Source organism: Lissotriton vulgaris, chromosome 4_1 (assembly GCF_964263255.1).
Source record: "Lissotriton vulgaris chromosome 4_1, aLisVul1.2, whole genome shotgun sequence".
NCBI lineage: Eukaryota > Metazoa > Chordata > Amphibia > Caudata > Salamandridae > Lissotriton > Lissotriton vulgaris.
This window is the reverse complement of record NC_141691.1, coordinates 43,721,852-43,746,107: the sequence shown is the minus strand read 5'-3', so window position 1 is coordinate 43,746,107 and position 24,256 is coordinate 43,721,852. Positions and strand designations below refer to the sequence as shown.

Genomic DNA, 24,256 nt, shown 5'->3' with positions numbered 1-24,256 from the left:
TTTATAATACTATTCTCGCTGTACGCATTATACTTTGCATTCTAACGATTGTAGCAGTTCATATCTCGTGCATGAGAAATAAGACTGTTCAATAAACCTTTAATTGAAAATGGCCGTCTCTCTATTTCTCTGCAACTCTGTAGAAACGAAGCATGCACAATTGACTGAGTAAAATACTTATCTATTGCTTCCGCTCTGAGAGATATATTCTTATTCTTGGGAAACAAAGTTGTCATGTTTATGTGGTTGTCAGAAACTAATCCCTTCTTGTGCATTTGAGAAAGTTTCTAGTGACCTCTGAGCTAGCTGGCACACACAATTAAGTTTAGTATATTCAATAGAGACCTATTGAATCAAGTCCTACGTCAAATCTATAGGATATAATATTCCAATGCGCAGAGCCTATTGGGATTATAGGAACTACACTACACTATGTTGCACATTAATCGAGTCACAAGAAATTTCAGCTGCCTCTTAATAACTGTTTGCTCTTTCGTTCTGCAGATAAGACTGAGCCAATAATATGAAGAGGGTAAACCAGAGCTTGGGGACAGATTTTATCCTGAAGGGCCTTTCCGAAGACCCCAAGATGAATCTTATCCTCTTCTTTGTATTTCTTTCAATCTACATGACCACGCTGGTCGGAAACAGCATCCTGATTTTTGTCAGCAAAGTGGACCGTCGTCTCCACACCCCTATGTACTTTCTTCTCAGTAACCTCTCCTTCTTAGACATCTGCTACACTACCAGTATTGTCCCCAAAATGCTGGTTATTTTCTTGCTTACAAATAAAACTATTTCCTACACAGGATGCGCAGCACAAATGTACATCCACCTGTCCCTGGGCGAGACAGAATGCATCCTCCTCGCCGTCATGGCATATGACCGCTACCTCGCAATTTGCAACCCCTTGCGTTACATGACCATAATGAACAGGGCAGCCTGTATCAGGATCGCAGCTTCAACTTGGATCGGAGGCTTCCTTCTGTCTATAGTTCATGTGGCATCCACATTGCATCTCCCCTTGTGTGGCAATGAGATTAACCACTTTCTGTGTGAAGTACCAGCTGTCCTGCAGTTGTCCTGCATTGACACCTTCATCAATGAAGTCGTCATCTTTGTCGTTGGAGTGCTGATATTGCTGATCCCAGTGTTCCTGATTGGAGTCATTTATCTTCGCATCCTTGTGACTATCCTCAGGATCAAGTCCACAGAGGGACGGTCAAAGGCATTCTCCACCTGTGCCTCCCACCTGACAGTCATAACCATTTTCTATGGCACTGCTATCTTTATGTATATGAGACCCCGGTCAAGCCACTCTCCGAACTTTGATAAAATGGTGTCTGTGTTTTACCTCATTGTGACACCAATGTTAAACCCCATGATATACAGTTTGAGGAACAAAGATGTCAAAGGAGCCGTGCAAAAATCAATAGGAAAGTGTGTATACAAAGAGATGTGATAGACTTAGTATACAGTGACTTAAAAGTGTCAGATTGGTCTGACAAACGCTGTGCATTGGCAATGTAAGGTGAACTGACCTGAAAATAGGCCACATCATGCCTCAAATAATTCTTATTTAGGGGCAACTTCCAGGATTTAAATATGTGTGTACATGTTTGTGTGTGTTGTACATATATACCTATTCCTATTTCTGTCTTTGAGTGAGTCTCTGTGATAATATCACAAATCTGAGACAACTGTGTTGCGCAAAGGGTGTTTGTAAGTGTGGCTCTGACTATAATAAAGTAATTCTGTCTCAGTGTATATGTAGTGAAGTAAATGGTGTAGAGGTGATATTGTTTTTTTCTGCTGTATGTGTTTAACTACTTTTCTTTTATTACACACAGTTATATCAACATTGATGTCACTGGTGAAGTAATGAGTGGTGACATCATGTGTGAGTCACATGCAGCTGAAAAGGGTTGCAATGGACATGATTCAAGCAGCCATGTCAATTATGATGTCATAAGTGATCTAATCAATGTTGTTACTTATAATGTCATCAATACCATTCTGTGTGATGACAGGGGCAGCTGATAGATAATTTGCGTCACAAAACCTATTAGGCAAATTTCAGAAGTTTAACAAATTTGAGCCAGAACCATAACTCAATCTTCAACTTTATTTTTTTCATTACATTTCAGGTGCTTTTATTGGAATATATTTTACATAGAAAAGATGAACATGTACCTTTTTCACTTGTGAAAGCATCCTTTAAAAATAGGCACTTTCTTACCTGACTGGTAATAAATTTACCTTCCTTCTTTTAGTAAGCATCAACCAACATTTAACTGTACCTGCTAATTGAAAAAAAAATAACACGTGAACTCAATGTTATTATTTTGCTCTGACTGAGTATATGAATGAGAGCCCAAGTGTTTGTGATCTTGGATCTGTGTTGGGCATCCTGTCACTCACCTACCCTTACTCACCATTAAAGTCTTCAGTTCTCTGTGTTTACTCCTGGGAATGTATCTCAGTGACTGGTGCTGTCTGTGATCTTGCTTCTTCATTGGATAAACAATGGCTTAAGTGCCATTCCTTCACTCAGTGTATTAATTTTCAAGACAGTAGCTGAGTGTGTGTTTGACTGAAAGCAAGTGTTTATATTCATGAACATGTGATGGAAACACACTCTGTTCTCAATGTACATATTTTTACTTTGTTGATCTCAAATTTCCTGTGATGAGTACAACCCCTAATTGTAGTTTTGGACACTTTCACTGCAGATGGAGTGCACCTCCAAATCCTTTATTGTGGCTCTTGGAGCTGACATGAGTGAGTGGGATGTGTCCAAAACATAGGCCAGCATTGGACACCCTCTACCTCAGTCTTTTTGCTGCCATACGAGTGCTCCTCCAAATCCCTGAGTATGGCACTGGGTGCTGTCATGGTTAGTGTGGGGTGTGTAAACCTGGAGCCGGATCGGATACCCTCTTTACCACTCAACTTGTGCCACCATTGGAGAGTGCCCCTTATCCATGATTAGGACCATGAGTGCTGACATTGGTAAATGGGCTATATTTGAAAGCTTTGACCTGCTTTGGGCAACTTCATCTACCACACTCAACTCTTGTTGCTATTCCAGAACCCTCCAAATCCCTGAGAGTGACCCAGAGAGATGTCAGGGGTAAGTAGGCAGTGTGACCAACACTCGAAATGAGTTGAATGCCATCTACCTCACTCTATTTGTGCTGCATTTATAGGGCTTACCCTAAAATCCCTGATAGTGGCTCACACATTTTCTGCTATTACAATGTTCCTCCAAATCCCTGATTATTGCCCTGAGTGATGACATGGGAGAGTGGGTATTTGCATAAGCATGTACCTGCCATAGACAAAGTACACCTCACTCTGCTTATCCTTTGGAATGCTCCCCCAAATCTCAGATTCTGGTCCTCATTTCTGCCATGGGTAAGTGGGGTGTGTTTGTGTAAACCTGGACCTGTGTTGGATCCATTCAGCCTCACTATACTTTTGCTGTTATTGGAACCTTCACAAAAAACTCCTGAATGTGGTTCTGAGTCCTCTTATGAGTAAATGCAGTGGGTCTAATTCATACACCTCCCCAATCTACTTTTGCTACTGTTGGAGTGCTCAGGACATTCCTGTGACCCTGAGTGCTGACAGAGATGAATGAGATGAGACCATAAACTAGACCGGAGTTGCACACCCTCCACCTCACTCTATTTTTGCTGTCATTGAGCGCACACTGAATTGGTTGTGGCCCTGAATGCTGACATGAGGGACTGGAGTGTGTGCACAAATCTGGACCCTCTGTCTTAGTTGACTTTTGCTGTCTTTGAACGCTCCTCCAAATTCCAGATTGTGGGCCTCAGTGCTGGCATGAGTGAGTGAGGTGTGTGCGTATACCTGCACCTGAATTTGCCCATCCGCCTAAGGCTACTTTAGGTTCATTCGATATCGCTCCTAAATCCCAGTTAGTGGCGTTGAGTGGTGACACGAGGGAGAAGGGAGTGTGCTTAAACCTGGACCTGTGTTGGACATCCTTCGCCACTTCACTCTAATTTTGCTGATGTTTGTCCCCACCCCAATTTCATAATAACTTTAAGGAGGACTATATCATTGAGATCTAGACATTTTTTATCCAATTTTAACACTTAACTATAACACCAGGTTGACCTTTATTTTTTTGCAGGATATTTCTGGGCTTTTTATGAAAAGGATAAGCATATAACCATACCGAACTAAATATCTCTTTAACTTTTGTTTTTTTCAGTGAGAATATCTATGTGGGGAGATCTGTCATGCAGGGGCTGAGAAAAAGGGGTTGTCCCAAAACACTTTTTCCACATTCATTTCACCATAGGAACTTTAGAAACAGCTACAGCCCAAACCGCTAAACAGATTTACACCAAATATAGCAGAACGCTAGTACTTGGTCCAGATCAGTGCTTTTTGGGATTTGGCATAAATCCGTTCCGTAGTTTTTGAACAATTAATGCTCAAAAATGTTATATATTTCACACTTTGGAGGATTTGCAGGCCCGACAGATCTTTTAGAGAGATCTGATTGGCTGCCACCACATCAAAGATGTGATGGCAGCAATATTAAGACTTGAGACTCAGTCACAAGTCCTAAAAAACATGAAAGAACGAAACAAAGAGGCATGATAAGGATACCCTGGTCCCATAGGCCTGGTGGTGAGTGAAGCCAAAATGCAATTCTTTTATTTTGGCACCAATTTCCAGAGAAAATATGAATCCATGGTGATTTTTTTAATTAAGAACTCCCAGAGTGGGCCTGGGCCCTTGAGGAAGGTGAAAAGTTTACTTTGAGGGAGGGGGTACTCATCCCCCAGGGCAATGGCACAAACTGGAGGGAGGAGGGCATGTGGCCTAACTCCCATACTCTTATTAAGCCCTGATGACCTTATCTCCCATGTCCAAAATGCAAAAAAATGTAAGGTGTGTCATAATGTAGTTTGGAATCACGTCATGGGTCACGTGGTTGGGGAACAATGGCGGCTGGCTAGCGCCGGTCAGGAGGAACGCCGTGCGGTGGTAGAGTGATCCTACTGACTTTGCAGATTCATGCCGCGATAAAGTAAGGCGTGGTGGCGGGAGAGATGGGTATCCCCGCTTGGGACAGCTCTGACTAAGTGGTCTCCCTTGTATTGATGTTTGTGTATCGTTTACTGTTGAGCCTCGGCACTCGGCTGATTCTAACAGGGACAGGGAAGCGACTCCGCCCCCCAGGGAGACTGGTTCAGCGGCTGCTCTACGAGGATTGCAGCGAGGAAAAACTTGTACTCTCTTTGCGATTCCTGTGCTCTTTTTGCCAGACTCTTTGGGATTATTTTCGTAGTTACCTCACATATATGTGTTTTTTTTTCTTTTATACATATGGGCACTAGTACCTGTTCAATTTCAACAGAACACAACTCCACCCCCCAAGCAAGCTGGGTCTGGGCAGCCACTTCTGTGAGGACTGCATGGAAGGCAATAATGAGGTTACATTGTATATATAGAGGGGCGGAGAGGAAGATCTGTGTACCCATTGTGTGTGATTTCCCTGGGGTGCGCAAAGGGAGAGTTTCTTTTCCCGCAATAATACTATATGAGCAAATTTCAAAGTCTTTTGCAATTCAGGAGTGGATGGAGAAGGAGAAGGGTCTTATATCAAGAAACTTACCTCCTAATGTTTTGAGCACTAGGAGACCAGAGAGATTAAAAGGAATAGGGGAGACTGATACGGAACAAGACCAGGGGCAGGGGCAATTTGCATTAAAGGGACTAAACGCGTTTAGTGGTCTTGGGGATTCTGGAGCCCCTGAAGAAGCCCGCAAGGGTGCACAGCCTCTCTTAACTGGAAGGAGTAGATATCTTTTGCGTTCCGTGCTAGAGAAGAAGAGTCCAACTGCAAGACAAGTTAGTACCCCCCAAGCTATAACTCCAGGCAGGAAACCTCCTAGAGGAGGTAGAGTGAGAAAGTGTAAAAAAGAAGCAGCAGCTTTACTGTCTAAACTGCCACCCTCGCTCAGGTCATATTTTAATATCATGGAGCAAGTGGCTGGTCCAGCAAGGATTGAGAAGTCTCTCGAGGCTTGAGAGAAGGGGGCTGGTGCCCCAATTTCACAGACAGGGCAGAAAGAATTGAGTGAGCCATTGAGTTTGGAGAATCCTTTTTCTCCTATTATGGGGACTGGGGCAGAGAGCCTGGAAGAAATCATAACCAGCACCCCGGTGGCTCTAAGTACTCCTGCACAGACTTTTCCCATGCCTATCCTCATGTCTAAGCCTGCGCCTAAACCTATGCTTCTACCACAACATGTGCAAGAGGAAGGGTTTAACAGGGAGGGGCTTCCAGGAATCAATGAAGAAGGGATGAGGATTGACCATGGTGTTGTGGGGGAGGCCCCCCTGACAACTCAGGTGACGGAGCTCTTACTGAAGTTAAGACAGGATATGTTGTCCAGGTTTGAGACCTCCGAGCAAAATCAGAAGGCTATACAGGAGAAATGTGGGATCCTTGAGCAAATGGTTGATCGGATTGCGCTGCGTACAACAGCATTGGAGGAGGGCGCGAAGGTGTTGGGCGAGGCTATAGCGGGGAATTCCAAGGAAATAGCGATCCTTAGAGAAGAGAATGCGACCTTACAAGAGGATCTGGAAGGGTTGGAACTCTATGCTAGACGAAACAATGTTCGTATCTTGGGAGTGTACTAAAAAACAGAAGGCTTGGACATTAAGGGTACATACAAAGATATGTAAACTCTTGGGAGAACTGCTTCAGGATAGGAGTGACATTGACTGGGATAGAGAACTCCAAAGGGTTCATAGAGACCTGTATAGACTCCACCCAGGGAGAAGGGCCCCAACGAGAATTTTAGTAAACTTCTTAAATTTCTCGATCAAGGAGTTGGTGTTGGGGCGAGCGTTAAAAGAACGAGATCTAAAATACGGGGATGCCACGTATCAAATACGATTGGACTTGGGCAAAATAACCTCTCAGTGACAGTGCGAGCTGGGCTCCAAAATGAATGAGTTAAGCTCCAGGGGGTCCCCAGTCCAAATGAAATTTCCTGCTATGCTTAAGATAATGTGGCATAATAAAATGCATGTGATTAGAGACCCTATAGAGGTGGATGATTTACTAAAGCAGATGGAAAACCCAAAACATGGATAGTTTATGTATATAGATGTATATAGGAAATCCACATGGTTGAATAATTAGGCACAATATATGTAAGAAACACACAATTGGTTATAAATGTATAAGAATATACAACATATAAGATTTTTGTTCATATATTTTCTTAACAATTGGTGATGGATTCTCTCTCTATTTGCACGGCGAGACCTCGAAGGCCTTTTGCCTTAAGAGATAGGGCGGGGGGTTCCCCAGCGGGGGCTGTGGGTGGGGCACGTGGGAGAAAAAAAATATAGTCCTCGTTCTGATATTTGATGGGTAGTCCTTATTAACTTATGCTGACTTGTGTATTAGTGCATGTATACAAAGGGTTGGTCAGTACAAGAGTGACTTAGGAGGTATTGGTAGGGGCCTAATGGTAGATAAATGATGAAGGATTTAGTGCATTTTGTATCCTGGAATGTAAATGGTTCGAGGTCTGCTAAACAGTTAGGTCGAATAATGGAATTTGTAAAGAGATCTGAGGCGAACGTTATATTATTACAAGAGACGCATCTAACAAAACACGAATGTGTGAACGCTTTTAAAAATGGTCTTGGGTGCAAGATAACGTCTGTACGGATCAAAGCAGCAATGCAAGGGGGGTGGCCATTCTTATAGGAAATAATGCTGGTATCAAAGTAGAAGGTCAGCAGACAGATTCTTCTGGGAGGTCGGCCCTAGCTAAGATAAAAATACAAGGAACATCTGTAATTGTAGTTAGTTATTATGGGCCCAATGAAGATAACCCGGATGCACTAATTAAATTGGAATCATGCTTAATGTCTTTTAACATCTCAGTGGTAATTGGGGGGATTTCAGTTTAGTGTTAAATAAAAGCTTGGATAGAACCTTCAAAGCTAAGTATGTCATGCCACTAAAAACCATGAAAGTCCTTAAAATATGATTAGAGAGCTAAACTTAATAGATATTTGGAGGCATAAGGTGGGGGATAAGAGGTATTTTAAGTTTTTTAGTAAAAAGTATGGCCAACATTCCCGAATCGATTATTTTTTATTAAATTACGAGTTGGGATCCGGGGTTAAAACGATAAAGCATGTACCTGCGATATTGTTGGATCACTCGGTTGTCCTCCTATTGTTAAAAACCCCCAATAAGAGGGGTATAACCAGATGGACTCTGAATAGGACAATTCTGTTGGATGAGGGGGTAACTTACAAAATGAAAGAAGAGGCAGTGATATTTTCTGAAGCTTATGGGGTCAGCTACACCTCAAATTATTTGGAATTCTTTTAAGGCCTTTTTGAGATTCATAGGTACAGGTATTATGGCAGGTAAAAAGCGTAATGCGAGGCTTTTAGAAACCATTATGAAGAGTAGGAGGTACAAAAAGCTTCAGTAACTAGAACTGTTGCTATCAGAAGATCAAGGAGCCCTGGATAAAATATTAACAGATAATTGGATGGTTATTAAACTGCAGCATTTCGCCTATGGGGACAAAAGTAGTGCCCTGTTGGCATGGAAAGCAAAGACCGATAGAATGCGTAATAAAATAAAATGCCTAAGAGATCATATGACAAGGGACATATTGGATACTAATGTTAAAATTGGGCTGGAGGTCTCTAGACACATGTGTAAACTGTATAAGGAAGATACCTCCACTGGAAGGGATAACATTGAGGTTTTTTTTAAGGCAATTGAACTCCCAAAGTTGAGTGAAGATCAGAAGGCAGCACTATCAGTGGATATAACAGAAGAGGAGATCGACAACAGTGTAGGAAAATGGCTAGAGGGAAAGCTGCAGGGCCGGATGGCCTTCCAACTGAGATCTATCTTAACCTCTTAGATGAGGTGGCACCAGAGCTCAGGAAACTTTTTAATTTAAAACTAAGAAAGGGGGAAGATCCTCCTGTAAGTTTGGTTGAGGCAACATTAACATTGATACTGAAACTCAATAAGGATCCCATAGTGGTGGACTCATATAAGTCCATATCTTTGTTAAACACGGACTATAAGGTGTTTGCAGGGATTTTGGCCGCCAGAATCACAAAAATTATTAAGAGCATAATACACAAAGACCAGAAAGGTTTTATTTCTGGAAGGCAGATTAACAAACTAACTGTTAAAATATTGGGAGTGATAGATTTGGTGGAAACCTATAATCTTCCTGTAACGCTGGTAGCAGTAGACGCTGAAAAGGCTTTTGAGCAGGTTAACTGGACTTATCTGTGGGTAGTCTTAAAGCTATTTGGATTTCCTCTCAGTTTAATAAAGGCCGTACAACTTTTGTATAAATCACCAAGAGCTAAGGTCTTGGTTAATGGGGAGCTAATCGATTGGGTCAATATACTACGTGGAACTAGGCAGGGATTTCCCATGTCTCGACTTTTGTTCAATATGTATATTGAACCATTAGCGGCATGGGATAGACAAGATTCCACTATCATTCCTTTCAGATATGGGAATCTTGAGATTAAGTTAGCGCTTTATGCGGACAATCTTTTACTCTATACCCTGAATCTGCAAGTGTCTATTCCCATATTAATGGCTAAAACCAAAGAATTTGGAAGTGTTTCAGGATACAGAGTAAATATAAATAAGACTGAAATTATGGAATGGAATCAACCAGTTCAACAATTACAGGCAAAATCTAATATGCGCCTCCTTGGCATTATAATTACGCAGAAATTGGAGGAAGTCACTAAGGTAAATTGAGAAAAGGTAGGGCAAGAAGTAGAGAAATTGCTGGTCAGATGGGCAAATCTCCTGCTAAATTTGTATGGTAGGTTAAATCTTATCAAAATGATTATTTTACCTTAAATAAAGTTTCTTTTTAATTCGATACCATTATTGTTTGATAGAACAAAATTTGCTAAATGCCAAGGAAGGATAGGAAGCTTTATTTGAGCATCCCAAGGGTTCACGCATATCTTGGAAGAGATTTAGGAGGAGATTGGAGAAGGGCGGGATGGCTTTAGCGGATTTGATGACATATCGGTATGCTTTCTTTTTTAAGAATTGTAGGATGCTTTTAAATAGGGTTGATAGTTCTGCTATAGGCAGTCTGTTTGGAGCCATGCTTGGAGAACTAAGGGTAGGCCAAGATCAATTTTTGTTTAAGTTCGGAGACACAAAGTTCTTCAAAAAAGTACGGTTAAAGATTCTATTGGATGTTTTGAAAGCATGGGTTCATATTCGGAAAAAGATAGGAATTCCATATTATTCATCTAGGGTCCAGATTTGGGAGTCCTCAGGGACTTCAGAGTGTTTGAATGATTCACTTAGTCTCCCATTAAAGGTTTCGGGTATTTCTTGCTGGGGGAATTTGAAGACGGGAACCAAGCTAGTTAGTTGGGAAACTCTCAATTTAATTGTGGGGGGAAATGTAACTAGGTTTGAATACTACCAGCTTGCTGCATGTTCATCACCACCCCCTTTTGTAAATCGATTTTGGCCACTATAGGTGTGGCAGGGTATACTCAGACATGAGTCCCTTTCTCACTGCTCCATCAGGATTCAAGAAAGCCGGGCCGAAGAGGCTGAAATGCCAGAAACCGGTCCCCGGTAGCTTGTCTCCTTTCTGGTAAAGAATTGGCTTGGTAGTTTAGTCTGCCCTGTTCCCATGATGCACTGGGCCAGGGACAGACTGATTTGCATATAGCCAGGTTCTGAGCTGGGATGGGGCAGTGAGATAAATAACGGTGATGGATCAAGCCCTGATCTTTGGACTGGGTAAGAGTGGTCTGCTCAATTCAGACACTCTGTTCATCACCACCCCCTTTTGTAAATCGATTTTGGCCACTATAGGTGTGGCAGGGTATACTCAGACATGAGTCCCTTTCTCACTGCTCCATCAGGATTCAAGCAAGCCGGGCCGAAGAGGCTGAAATGCCAGAAACCGGTCCCCGGTAGCTTGTCTCCTTTCTGGTAAAGAATTGGCTTGGTAGTTTAGTCTGCCCTGTTCCCATGATGCACTGGGCCAGGGACAGACTGATTTGCATATAGCCAGGTTCTGAGCTGGGATGGGGCAGTGAGATAAATAACGGTGATGGATCAAGCCCTGATCTTTGGACTGGGTAAGAGTGGTCTGCTCAATTCAGACACTCTGTTCATCACCACCCCCTTTTGTAAATCGATTTTGGCCACTATAGGTGTGGCAGGGTATACTCAGACATGAGTCCCTTTCTCACTGCTCCATCAGGATTCAAGCAAGCCGGGCCGAAGAGGCTGAAATGCCAGAAACCGGTCCCCGGTAGCTTGTCTCCTTTCTGGTAAAGAATTGGCTTGGTAGTTTAGTCTGCCCTGTTCCCATGATGCACTGGGCCAGGGACAGACTGATTTGCATATAGCCAGGTTCTGAGCTGGGATGGGGCAGTGAGATAAATAACGGTGATGGATCAAGCCCTGATCTTTGGACTGGGTAAGAGTGGTCTGCTCAATTCAGACACTCTGTTCATCACCACCCCCTTTTGTAAATCGATTTTGGCCACTATAGGTGTGGCAGGGTATACTCAGACATGAGTCCCTTTCTCACTGCTCCATCAGGATTCAAGCAAGCCGGGCCGAAGAGGCTGAAATGCCAGAAACCGGTCCCCGGTAGCTTGTCTCCTTTCTGGTAAAGAATTGGCTTGGTAGTTTAGTCTGCCCTGTTCCCATGATGCACTGGGCCAGGGACAGACTGATTTGCATATAGCCAGGTTCTGAGCTGGGATGGGGCAGTGAGATAAATAACGGTGATGGATCAAGCCCTGATCTTTGGACTGGGTAAGAGTGGTCTGCTCAATTCAGACACTCTGTTCATCACCACCCCCTTTTGTAAATCGATTTTGGCCACTATAGGTGTGGCAGGGTATACTCAGACATGAGTCCCTTTCTCACTGCTCCATCAGGATTCAAGCAAGCCGGGCCGAAGAGGCTGAAATGCCAGAAACCGGTCCCCGGTAGCTTGTCTCCTTTCTGGTAAAGAATTGGCTTGGTAGTTTAGTCTGCCCTGTTCCCATGATGCACTGGGCCAGGGACAGACTGATTTGCATATAGCCAGGTTCTGAGCTGGGATGGGGCAGTGAGATAAATAACGGTGATGGATCAAGCCCTGATCTTTGGACTGGGTAAGAGTGGTCTGCTCAATTCAGACACTCTGTTCATCACCACCCCCTTTTGTAAATCGATTTTGGCCACTATAGGTGTGGCAGGGTATACTCAGACATGAGTCCCTTTCTCACTGCTCCATCAGGATTCAAGCAAGCCGGGCCGAAGAGGCTGAAATGCCAGAAACCGGTCCCCGGTAGCTTGTCTCCTTTCTGGTAAAGAATTGGCTTGGTAGTTTAGTCTGCCCTGTTCCCATGATGCACTGGGCCAGGGACAGACTGATTTGCATATAGCCAGGTTCTGAGCTGGGATGGGGCAGTGAGATAAATAACGGTGATGGATCAAGCCCTGATCTTTGGACTGGGTAAGAGTGGTCTGCTCAATTCAGACACTCTGTTCATCACCACCCCCTTTTGTAAATCGATGCTGCATGGAGGGGCAATCAAAACTGGAGTGAAGAGGAGGGTGACACCTGGTTAGCTCAAGCAATCAAAGCTGGTGGTATTAAGAAGGAGGTAGCTTTGTGGTACCAATTTTTGATCAATGCAGAAGATGATTTAGAAATAGACATTCAGAGGCTTTGGGAGGAGGAAATCTTGAACATTGATTTGAGGTAAGCGTGGTTGGCCTCCTTTGTATTGTTGAGAGAAAGTGTGAAACCTGCTTACTTAAAAGGCAACCACCTCTTCACTGTATATAGGGTATATTGGTCCCCGGCGAGAATAGAACATTTTTTTGGGACACATTATGAATACCCAAGATGCAAAGATCCCGTAGCTGATGACATTCATATGTTTCTTACATGCCTGAAATTGAGAAGTTTTGGTTTAAAGTGTGCCAATTTTAACTGAATTTACAGGCATCATTGTGAAAGACAGTCCCGCCCTGGTATTTCTTGGAATTTGGCATAATAGCACTACTAACATTAGTAGATTAGACGTGAGATTTGTTTTTATGTAATTCTTTTAGAAAGAAGAGAGATTTGTAAATCATGGAAGGCAAATCTCCCACTGAACTTCCTGGAATGTAAAGAAAGTGTTAAATATATAAGTAAGTAGGACCTATTGTGTGATTGTAGCAGTAAAGAGAAAACATGGCTTAAGTTGGTGGACTGGATCCAAAAATCTGTGGTCCAACAATTAAGCCAATGTTGAGCTGTCGGTCCTGTGTACCTTCCGTGCTATGCGCACTCCAGGGAAGGGTGGAATTGAAAACAACTTTTCTCTCTTGATTGGAATGACTCTAACCTGTCCTGGTTTACCTCAGAAGGGTACGAGTATAGCCAGCAAGTAAATTGGCAGCATTAGGACAAAACAAAAGAAAAAGAAAAAAAAGGTATGTCATAATGCCCCCTCATTAAGATTAAACAGGCCCTGCAGACCCCATCCCTGAGCATAAAATATCTTATACGGGACAGTCCCATACTCTGAGCCTCAAAATGCCCCAGGGACCAAATCCCTCCTGGCCCGGCTCGGTTAATGTGTCCTGGAGAGCACACAGTTGTTGTTCTGCCTGCACTATCGCAGAGGTACAGGCAGGCAAGCCATGTCTTCTCCTACCTGGTGCAAGCTTTAAGCATGCTCCCGCCGGGTGGGAGCAGACTTTTATTTCCCTGCCCGCCTGAAGGGAGTATGCAAAAAACAGCTGCTCCCTACGGATGGGAGCAAGCTGTCTCCCACACCATGTGGAGCCGACTGGGCCTGAAGTGCCCTATGGCTCCCCCTTTGGTCCTCAAAGTGGTGCTTGGTGGGTACCACAGGTGTCCACTGTGGGTGGGGTCATAGAAGATTCCTGAGGGATTTAACCTAGGAGTCACTGTATTTGAGATTCTGGATACATTTGGCTACACAACTGCAACCAGCTTGAAACTCCAAATTGGTGCAGTATAAAATTTTGAACATATATAGCCACGACTTACAAAGCTGTTTAGCTTTTTTTCAATATTTATTGTGCATGTATAAAAAATAACAGCTGCTATATTCCCATGGATAACTAAAGGGGAACTCCATTGCTTGGAAGCAGTTGGTTTGGTGAAAAATGTCAGCTGGATCATCAATAAGCCAGTCCAATGAAACATGGGAGCCTGCCCTTTTAAAATGTTTTGCCAGTTCTGTGTGACTCTCATGTTAATAACAAAACAAGATGGCCCCAGAAGGGTCCCTCTGGGACACCCCACACAAGGGATGGGGGCCAGAGTATTCCTACCCTCCCCCATTGTCTTTTTTGTAGAACATTTTCAGGACAAGGGGCCAAGTCCCAGAGTGCTGTAACGGCTGCCACAAAATCTTTGTTCATGTCGTAGCCAACTAATGAGAGCTCTCCCTCCCAAAAAGTTCCTCAGCCGATTGGAATACTTGCCTTTTTTATTGAAGCCCGACTCTCAATATATCCATAGATTTTGACCCTTAATGTCTTGAAACTACTGAAAAGATTTACACCAATCACAAAAAGGCATGCTTTCTGGGTAAGGACCTGGCTTTCTGACAAATTTGGTGTAATTCTGTCAAACCATTTTGGCTGTAACACTGTCTTAAATTCCGATGCAAAATCCATGAGGGAAAACGTGTTTTGGGAGCCCCTTTTTAGGTTGGGCATTCAAGACCTGTTGTAACTTCTTTTGTGGGCTTGAAGCCACCCCTCTGCTTTCCATTTGTTTGTTTCAGTGTCCTTTAAAAATCCTTGTTTTCTAGTGGTCAGTCCTCCCTCTCTGTCCTTTTTTTCTCTTTGCTCCTGCCCACAGAGCAGGAGCTAAGCACTGTTTAATTGCTCTTTATACGTTCTTTAGGGGACTATTTTTTGTCTTGGTTTCCTGCTTCTAATACTGTTTGCCTGTGTTCAGCTTTATCCTGAAGCTGCTTGCCTTTTTAATGCAGTATTCGTCCCTCCCACCTCCTTCTAAGTGTGCATGCCCTACCCACCTACCCCGTGTATGCTGTTTGCTTTAAAATTATGTTTGCATTGCTGTTGAAAAGACGGTGTTAAGTTTTGCTTTCCATGGAGAGCATTGATTTGCAACTATTTACAACGTCACATGGGTGTGCTTATAAGGTTTGCAGCAGCTGGAGGGGAGCCCAGCAGCAGTTTCTCCTTGCCATGACCGTCAGGCACTGCCTCTGCAGCATATTTTGCCAGAGGATCATGGTAGCCATCCTCATCGAAAGCCCACATCCGAGGTATAAATGGTTGCGGCTGTAGGCCAGAATGCAGACAATGTCTTTTTGGTCTAGTGCCAAGTCCACATCCTCGGAGCAGGATGCTTTCTTCCTCCTGGACTACACTGCAGAAGTGTGTCTATTAGCGGTTAAATTGTGCAACACTGGCCGCCATTCAGCTCCTCTCTGTGTGGAGGGCTCTGACATTTGTAAATGGGAACTGGTAAATTAATGGGAATTCCTCCAAATGCACCCCTTACAAAGCATACATTGCTCCGTGTAGTTGATTGATATGCTGCACGCACATAGCTGTACCACAGAGGAACCCGTTTAACAGAACTTCCACTGTAATCTAGCCATAACAAAGGCAATTTTATGAGGTTTAAAATCGGGCAATAATTTGGCATATTTTTAAAAGTGCCTAACGTAGAGGGACAGTGCTAAATGGCAACTTCATGAATGGGGCCTAATGCACAGTCCTATTGGCACCGGTATGTGATGGAAACAATCAGCTTTAATACAAGGTACATGTAATTGTATAGGGCTGAGCCGGTGTATCTCCGTTCCTGTGCACTTCAAGGGTTAATAAAGTGATGTGTTTAGGATCCCACAAACTGATGAAGTGTGCAAGTTAGAATTCAAATCTATGTGTTGTAAGGAAATTGCCTTTGACTTACCCACAGGATCACATATCTAGCCTCGTCCAAATGAAGAAGTAGTTTAATTTTATGTTTTGTTTCATATATGATGAAGAACAAAATTGAACCTGCTAACGAACAGAAGTTGGAAGTTAATGGGAGAAATTATCTCCTACATGGGTTAATCCCATCTGATTTCATGAAGTGCATCTCTTGGGCTTCAAAGAGGATTGTGTCAGGGTCAGAGTGTTCCAAAGAAACAACTTGGCCCAGGGCTGTGGGGTGGTGCGCCACTGCACCGGGTGCTGACTTCGGGTGGGGGCTCCTTTTTTGCTAGCATATTATGGTTTTAAAAGCACCTGTTCCCACATTCCTAACTTCCCAACAATTTTCAGGGGACAATAAAAATGTCAAAATACATCTGATAAATAATGTTCTTCCTGGAGAGAGCGGAGTTTTGTCTAGTGAATGAAAGGTAGCTCAAAACATGTGCCACGGAGATCACAGCGTGCATATCATGTAAAAAGGTCAGTGAGGTACTGCTTTGTTAGAGAGATCCTTTTGTTACTTGCAGTTTATAAGCTATAATTCTAATATAGAACAGTGAGCTATTAACAATCATCAAAGAGCTGTTTGAAAACTACAAGGTATAGATTAGTATTTCAATATTCAAATTTTGCCTAAAGGGTTCATTTAGATAGAAATACATTATTTGTAATGACAATCCCTAACCATGGTGTTAATTTTAAAATTCTGAGTTTGCACTTTTACAGACCAAGCACTCTTTAAACTATACTGCCTAGGCCACCTAACTCCAACACCTGGTAGTCCTCTGGCTTATGGAACATTTCCTATGCACTGAGTTACTGACGTATGATTGATTTTCTCTGTGTAATGTGTGTGTGATGTAAAATACTCTGACACCCTAGACACCCTAGACTGTTATGAGTGGTGCTATAAAACAAAAGAAATGCATTGGAGAGAGAGAGTGGTGTGGAGTGGAGACTTGAGGGACCCTGTTGAAGGATGATAGTGAAAGAATCTGTGGTGGAGGTGGTCATTGGGGACAACAACAAATGTTGTCACACCAGAGCTAAAGCTAGCCATTACTTGTCCTTTTTAGTTATGGAGGCTGTATAAACCTACAGAGAAAATACAGTAAGATCTCATATTTTTTTATTACTGAGCATTACCCCTATGAAGTTCCCGTTATAATTTAAAAAATTTTTTTTTAAAACTCTTTTATTAACAATAAAAGAAAACATGAACAAACAAGGCAATAAAAGGCAATACTGCTGGATACATGCTCTAAGGGGGGGAAAAAGTGCGTTACAATTCAATACAAATCATCAATGTCGAAAGAAAGGGGGGGAGCAGGGGGGAAACAGATTCACAGTTCCTTAGGACTAAACAACACTAGGAATGTCAGGTTAGGGGGAAGGAGTCATATCCGGAATATAAGTGAGGGGAGGAATGCATACATCACCCTGGTACGAGTTCCACTGGCCCAAAATTTTACCCCACTTCCTCGGTCTACCGCGAGCCACATACACCGTTTTCTCCCGAAACATGCACCAATCCATATTCTCCTTCCATGCCGAGATAGTGGGTGTTCTCTGGGACCCCCACAATTGTGCTATATCTCTCTTGGCTATCATATTCCCAAGGGTCGCCCACCGAATCTGCGCAACATCGTAATCAGTCGTTTCCCAAACATTCAGCGAACAACGCCTGGCTTCGGGCAACAGCGGAACTCCCGTGACTTCCTCCATTACTGCATGCACTCGACTCCAAAACACTACCACCTCCGGGCATTCCAAAATTATGTGGAGGAAAGTACCCGTTAAGCCGCATCCACGCTTACACAACCCATCCACATGATGCACTGGGCCAGGGACAGACTGATTTGCATATAGCCAGGTTCTGAGCTGGGATGGTGCAGTGAGATAAATAACGGTGATGGATCAAGCCCTGATCTTTGGACTGGGTAAGAGTGGTCTGCTTAATTTAGACACTCTGTTCATCACCATCCCCTTTTCTGAATCGATTTTGGCCACTATAGGTGTGGCAGGGTATACTCAGACATGAGTCCCTTTCTCACTGCACCATCAGGATTCAAGCAAGGCGGGCCGAAGACGGCTGAAATGCCAGAAACCGGTCCTCGGTAGCTTGTCTCCTTTCTGGTGAAGAATTGGCTTGGTAGTTTAGTCTGCCCTGTTCCCATGATGCACTGGGCCAGGGACAGACTGATTTGCATATAGCCAGGTTCTGAGCTGGGATGGTGCAGTGAGATAAATAACGGTGATGGATCAAGCCCTGATCTTTGGACTGGGTAAGAGTGGTCTGCTTAATTTAGACACTCTGTTCATCACCACCCCCTTTTCTGAATCCATCCACAGAGTAACCCATATGAATCAGGCGGGGGCCAGTTATATAAATCCGATGCAGGATCTTGAGTTGCACTAGCCGGAGACGGGCTGGAATCGCGACCTCCTTGGGAGAGGATATCGCAGTTTGCCAGTCCTCATCATCCAGCTTTAGCCCGTCACTGGTCCATACCTCTCGGAGGTGCACCAGCAAATCTGTACGGTCGTTGATCAATTTCTTATATATGAAAGAAATAGTGCTGTCTGGAACATATCCGTCTAGCACCCGATCTTCGAAAGGGGATAATTCCGGGATTGCGACACCGGCAGGAAAAACCGAGCTCAGTGTGTGGCGGATCTGCATATAGCGGAAGAACTCCTTGTCACTAAGTTCATATTCTACCTTCAACTCCTCAAAGGTCTTAATCCTATCTTTGTTCCAGAGATCCCCAACCTTACAAATACCAAACATATCCCACTTCTCAAAGCCTTTCGTCCTCCACAAGCTACCCAATCTTTTAGACACATAGAGCGGAGTCACCCGGGTCAATCGGTCCGACCACCCCATTGCCGCATTCGCACTCTGCCACACTCGCACTGCAATTTTAGTGGGTCCTGAGAGTTTCCCTCTAACAGACTTGGAGTAAAGCACCCTATTATAATCTCCACCCGGCAGCTGCCACTTATCCATCTCAAATGCAGGGTTTAACGTGGGGCCGTACATTGCATGATTAATCACTCCCAGCTGGGAGGCCCAATAGTAGCGCTTGATATCTGGAAGTGCAATACCGCCGTCATACCAGGGAAGCTTCAGTTTGGCAAGGGCAATACGCGGACGTCCGCCCCATATCAACCGCCTCTGCAAACTCTCCACCTCCCTGAAGTAACTCGCCGGAATGACATCAAACGTGTTTTGAAGTGCGTACAAAAATCGTGGTAAAGACATCATTTTGAAAAGGGCTGCCCGTCCGAGGGGGGACAACAGCAGACCACACCAGGCCGCAATGTCAGACTTCAACCGCTGGAGCGGGGGAAGCATATTACGCTCGTAACGGACAACGGGGTCTAATGAAATAAAGACCCCCAAATATTTAAATCCTATCTGCGTTACCTGTATGGGGCAGATGCGTGGTAAAGGGGGAGTGTCCCCAGAGAGTACATAAACACAGGACTTAGTCCAGTTAATCACAAGGCCGGAGTTCTTCCCGAATAAGTTCAGCACATCAAACAATACTATCAACGACTTCAGAGGCAACGTGAGATACAGCAGGATATCGTCTGCATAAAGTGATATTCGATCCTCAAAATCAGGGGTCCACTGAATACCCTTGAGCGATGGTTCCCACTGCAGCCAAGCGGCCAGGGGTTCCAAGGCGAGGGCAAAAAGAAGTGGGGACAGCGGGTACCCCTGTCGCGGGCCCCTCCCCAGAAGAAAGGACTTAGAGACCCGACCATTTACCACAATCTGAGCCAGTGGTTCCTCATACAGGAGTTGTACCCAGCCGATGAAACCAGGGCCGAAACCAAACTTTGCAAGAGCAGCCCAAAGATATGGCCATTCCACTCTATCAAAGGACATTGTAGCGTCCAAAGAAACCAAGATGGCCGGTTTACGCAGCGACGCCACTTTTGCCAGGACGCCATGTAGGTGCCACAGGTTTAATGCGGTATTGCGATGTGGAATGAAACCAGACTGATCCGGATGAATCAGATCGCCGATCACCTTTATCAATCGGTTTGTCAACAATTTTGCAAGGATCTTGGGTTCTGCATTCAGGAGCGATATAGGCCTATAGGATGAGCAACGATCCCGCGGTTTCTCTTCCTTGTGATTCACCACAATGGTCGCAAGTCTCTGATCATGGGGAAGGGAACCGACGTCTCGCGATTCCATGAACATTTCACGAAGATACAGCACCATCTTGTCTGGACGCAGCTTGTATAGCTCGAAGGGGAGACCATTAGGGCCCATAGCTTTTCCCGAGCGGACAGAACAAATAGCAATTGCTACCTCATCATCAGAAAATGCTGCGTCCATCAGATCCCTATCTGGGTCCGATAGGCGAGGCAACGCAATGTCTCTTAACAGCAGATGCGAGTCTTCTTCTGGTCTGTCAGAGACTGAGGAATATACATTTCGAAAATGTTCAGCGAAACACTCCACAATCTCAACCGGGTCAGTAACACGCACTCCATCCGATCTCTCAATCACAGGAACCACACGACTCGCCCTCTCCTTTCTGTCTAACCAGGCAATCAGATTCCCAGCTTTGTCTCCAACATCGTACAGCCACCCCTGCTGCTCTCTACTCATGGCTCTAGCAGCGTCCGTTACCAGGGCCCTATAATCATGTTGTTTGAGACTGAGGACATGCACTCCATCATGAGTGATACCAAACTCCAATTCCCCCTCCAGCTCGGCTATTTCGGCTTCCAGATGGACCACCGCCTCATTTTTGCTTTTCTTTGCGCCAGCAATTAACGATAATGCCTGACCACGGATAACCGTCTTGAAAGCCTCCCACAGTGAAACAGAAGAGGACACTGACCCCACATTTTTAGCAAAATAATGATCTAAAGACTTAACCAACTCAGCCCGGGTTTTGGGGTCACGGAGATGCCAACGATTGATCGGAGCTACTCGACCCTCAGAGCCCATCTTCATGTCCATTAGAAGCCACAGTGGGGAGTGGTCCGAAATACCCCTGGCCAAGTGTCTGACTTCCCTAACCGAAGAGGCCTGTGCAGCTGGCATCAAGACATAGTCAAGCCTAGAGAGACTACCATGAGCACCAGAGTGAAAGGTGTATTGCAACTGTCCCGGATGCAGCAGCCTCCAACAATCTACCAGACCCAGCATCTCCAAGAAGCCACTCAACCAAGACTGTGATCTTGTGAGGTCCCTGGGGGGGCTGCGATCCTCCCTATCGGAAACGACAGAATTGAAATCTCCACCCATCACCAGAATGCTCTCAGGGAGCCCCAACACTACTCTCCACAGATCAGCAAAGGTCATAGTCTGCAAACCAGGTGGAACATACACAGAAAGCAATGAGATAGTCTTCCCCTCCCACCTACCAGTGATCGCGGCATAGCGTCCCCTGTCGTCGAGAATTGTGTCATCTAACTCCAGGGGGAGGGAACTCCTAACTAGGATACCCACCCCGATAGATCCAGTAGTAAATCCAGAGTGTGCAATTAGACGATAACCTCGCCGATTCATGGCATGGCATGTGTTACCGATCAAATGTGTCTCTTGCAGTAAAACTACGTCAGGGGAAAGGCGTCTCAATAGCTGTAAAACTACTCCTCGTTTTATCCTATCCCCCAGCCCGTTAACATTCCAACACAATACCTTCAACCCCGTACCCCATCCCAAAAGTAAGTGCAGAATCCTCCCCACAGCGAACACAACACCCAGATCAAGATGCATAATAATGCGTTGCCTTGAAACAAAATGAAACACACCCAAACCCCCCAAACCCCAACAAATCCCATAAAAAAAAAATCCCCTCACCCTGCACCCCTGCGTTAGACTCAAAAGCCAACCCAACTTGCAGTGTGCCTGTCGCCCTAACATTAAACTAATCTACAAGAAGAAAACCCGGAGGAGGGAGAGTCCCATCCCCCTCGCCACCTCTGGGTACTACACCAGAAGTATTGCAAGTACAGAAGTCATCAAACCACAGCTGCCAGTTCTGTGCACTGTCCGGGAACCGGTAACCACTCCTCATTCCTGTTCCAACGGGCCACCCTCAGCACCTCCAGAATGTTCCGAGCGATCACGCTGTGTAGGCAATGTATCAAGCCAGTCACTCACACTCTCGGGGCGGTCAAAGAAGAACGTCCGATCATTGTGTTCAACACGTAGCCGAGTTGGAAAAAGCATCGCGTATTTCATACCCATGTCTCTCAGTCACCGCTTCACCCCCTGGAACCCCATCCTTTGATTTTGAACGAACTGGGTGAAATCAGGGTAGAAGCTCACCGTAGTGTTTTCAAACTTAGTGGGGCCACCCACCCGTGATGCCTGCAGGATAGCGTCTCTGTCTCTATAATTAAAAATTCTGGCGATTATAGGCCGTGGAGGGGCACCCGGTTTTGGCTTCCCACCCGGCACTCTGTGCGCAAGTTCCACCATGAAAAAGTTGCTCAGGCCTTTGGGGGCGAGATGATTCAAGATGAGGTCTTCCACAAGGAGATCTGTGGTTAACTTGACTGACTTTTCAGGGACCCCAATGATACGCACGTTGTTGCGTCTTGCCCGACTTTCAAAATCCTCCAGCCGGCGAGCAAAGAGATCGTTGGAGGACCGTAAATTGCGAACCTCCATTTGCAAATCGGACACATCGGTCATAAGGCTGGAGGTCTTCAAATCTAGGGATTTGACCTTTTCGTTGGTCTTCGATAAGTCTGCCCTGATCAAGTTGACATCGATCGCCGACCGTGTCGAGATTTAGGGCCAGTGCCTCATACTGTTGGCCAATGGAGGTCTTCATGCTAGCAATGGCGCCCATGACATCACGCAGGGTCAAATCATCCACTGCAGCAGAGCCATCACCCGCCTCTTCCAGAGACCTACTCGCACCACCGGGGGACCCTTTAGGATGGGTATAGCGATCCATAATGTTCGATTGGATGGTACCCACTCGGTGAGTGGTTTTGGTCTTCTGCTTCTCGCTGTCGGGTTTGCCCGCCATGTTAGATGTTGCGCCCCATAGGGGCCTTTGAGACCTGGTAAAAATGACTCCTCACGATTCAGCCGCAGGGAAGTCTGAGTATGAGTTTCAGCAGGAGATCATACGACCAGGAACACTCGGCAGCTGGCACAAGGTGAAGTTGCGGGGTCCGGATCGCGGACTGCCAGAGTGGAGCGGAGATAGTCTGAGGTGGAAGAACCAGGAACAAAACCGAAAGTTGACTCAGGCCGTTGTTGTTCAACTACCATCTGGGCACCACAGTGACTCGAGTCCTGGGCAGTTCCATAGAGCAGGCCACAAAAGTTCAAAGTATCGTAATTTCGGTTCTTGGGGTACAAATCGAATTCTGAAAACAGCTATTATATCTGCTGGGTTGCGTCTTCAATAACCCGTCGTCATAGTCAGGATAAGATCCAGGATGTATGCGGGAGGTGGCGAGGGTCTCGGGAGCCCTGTGCTCACACGACCATCTTGGTTGCGCGTGAAGCTCCTCCCCTCCCGTTATAATATAGATTAATGCTTCGGAGTGAAAAAGTGGTTTGCAGGACTGCTTTTCATTTTTAGAGCTGTTGTAATAAATTTCAAACACAATGTATTCCTCAAAGGCTGTATCCAATGTACAAACAACAGTAGCTGTAGCACGGAGGCACATGTTACACAGATGTTCCTTTGTGCTGCCGAGCAGCCGGAGGGAGGTTCAAGTTAAAAAGTTTAAAACTGCATTTTGCCACTGAAGTTGCAAAAACTTAAAAATTAAAAAAAATAAAAAAAAATTATTTTGAGGATGAAAAAGTACTCAGAAAAGAAGCTTACCTCTGTAAACCCCTATTCTGGGCAAGACTTCCCACAGTTAACCCAAGCTACCACCTTGTGGTTAATATAACACCCCACTTTGCAATCCCCGAATGGTGACGCAAAGCACTTTATACAACTTCTACATCAATAAACCTTCATGGCCTGAATTATTTTGTGCCCACATAGCAAGTCTTGTTCATCAAGCTCAGTTGCATCATCATGAAAATGCCCTACTTTTGCAATGTATAGGATAGTCGTGTGCTAAGGGATAGCCTGTGCCATAATAGCATTTAATCATTAGTTCATGTTTTCGGCCAGTGGTGGCTGATATAGTGAGCTTCCTTTCCAGTGGTGCTACGTGACTCGCTAAGTAATACGCATGTTGTGCAAAGTTCTACAG

The 24,256-nt window shown here is 44.8% G+C and overlaps 1 protein-coding gene across 1 annotated transcript; it reads left to right on the top strand.

Annotated features, from left to right (window-relative positions):
- The first annotated feature begins 523 nt into the window (after positions 1 to 523).
- LOC147718319 (olfactory receptor 2G3-like) lies at positions 524 to 1,462 on the top strand. Its single transcript, XM_086966696.1, has one exon. It carries the CDS (start codon positions 524 to 526, stop codon positions 1,460 to 1,462), a length of 939 nt encoding a protein of 312 aa, XP_086822822.1.
- Positions 1,463 to 24,256: the final 22,794 nt, after the last annotated feature.

Coding starts and splice junctions, on each gene's coding strand:
- LOC147718319 (XM_086966696.1), top strand. CDS start 524: ATGAAGAGGGTAAACCAGAGCTTGGGGACAGATTTTATCCTGAAGGGC.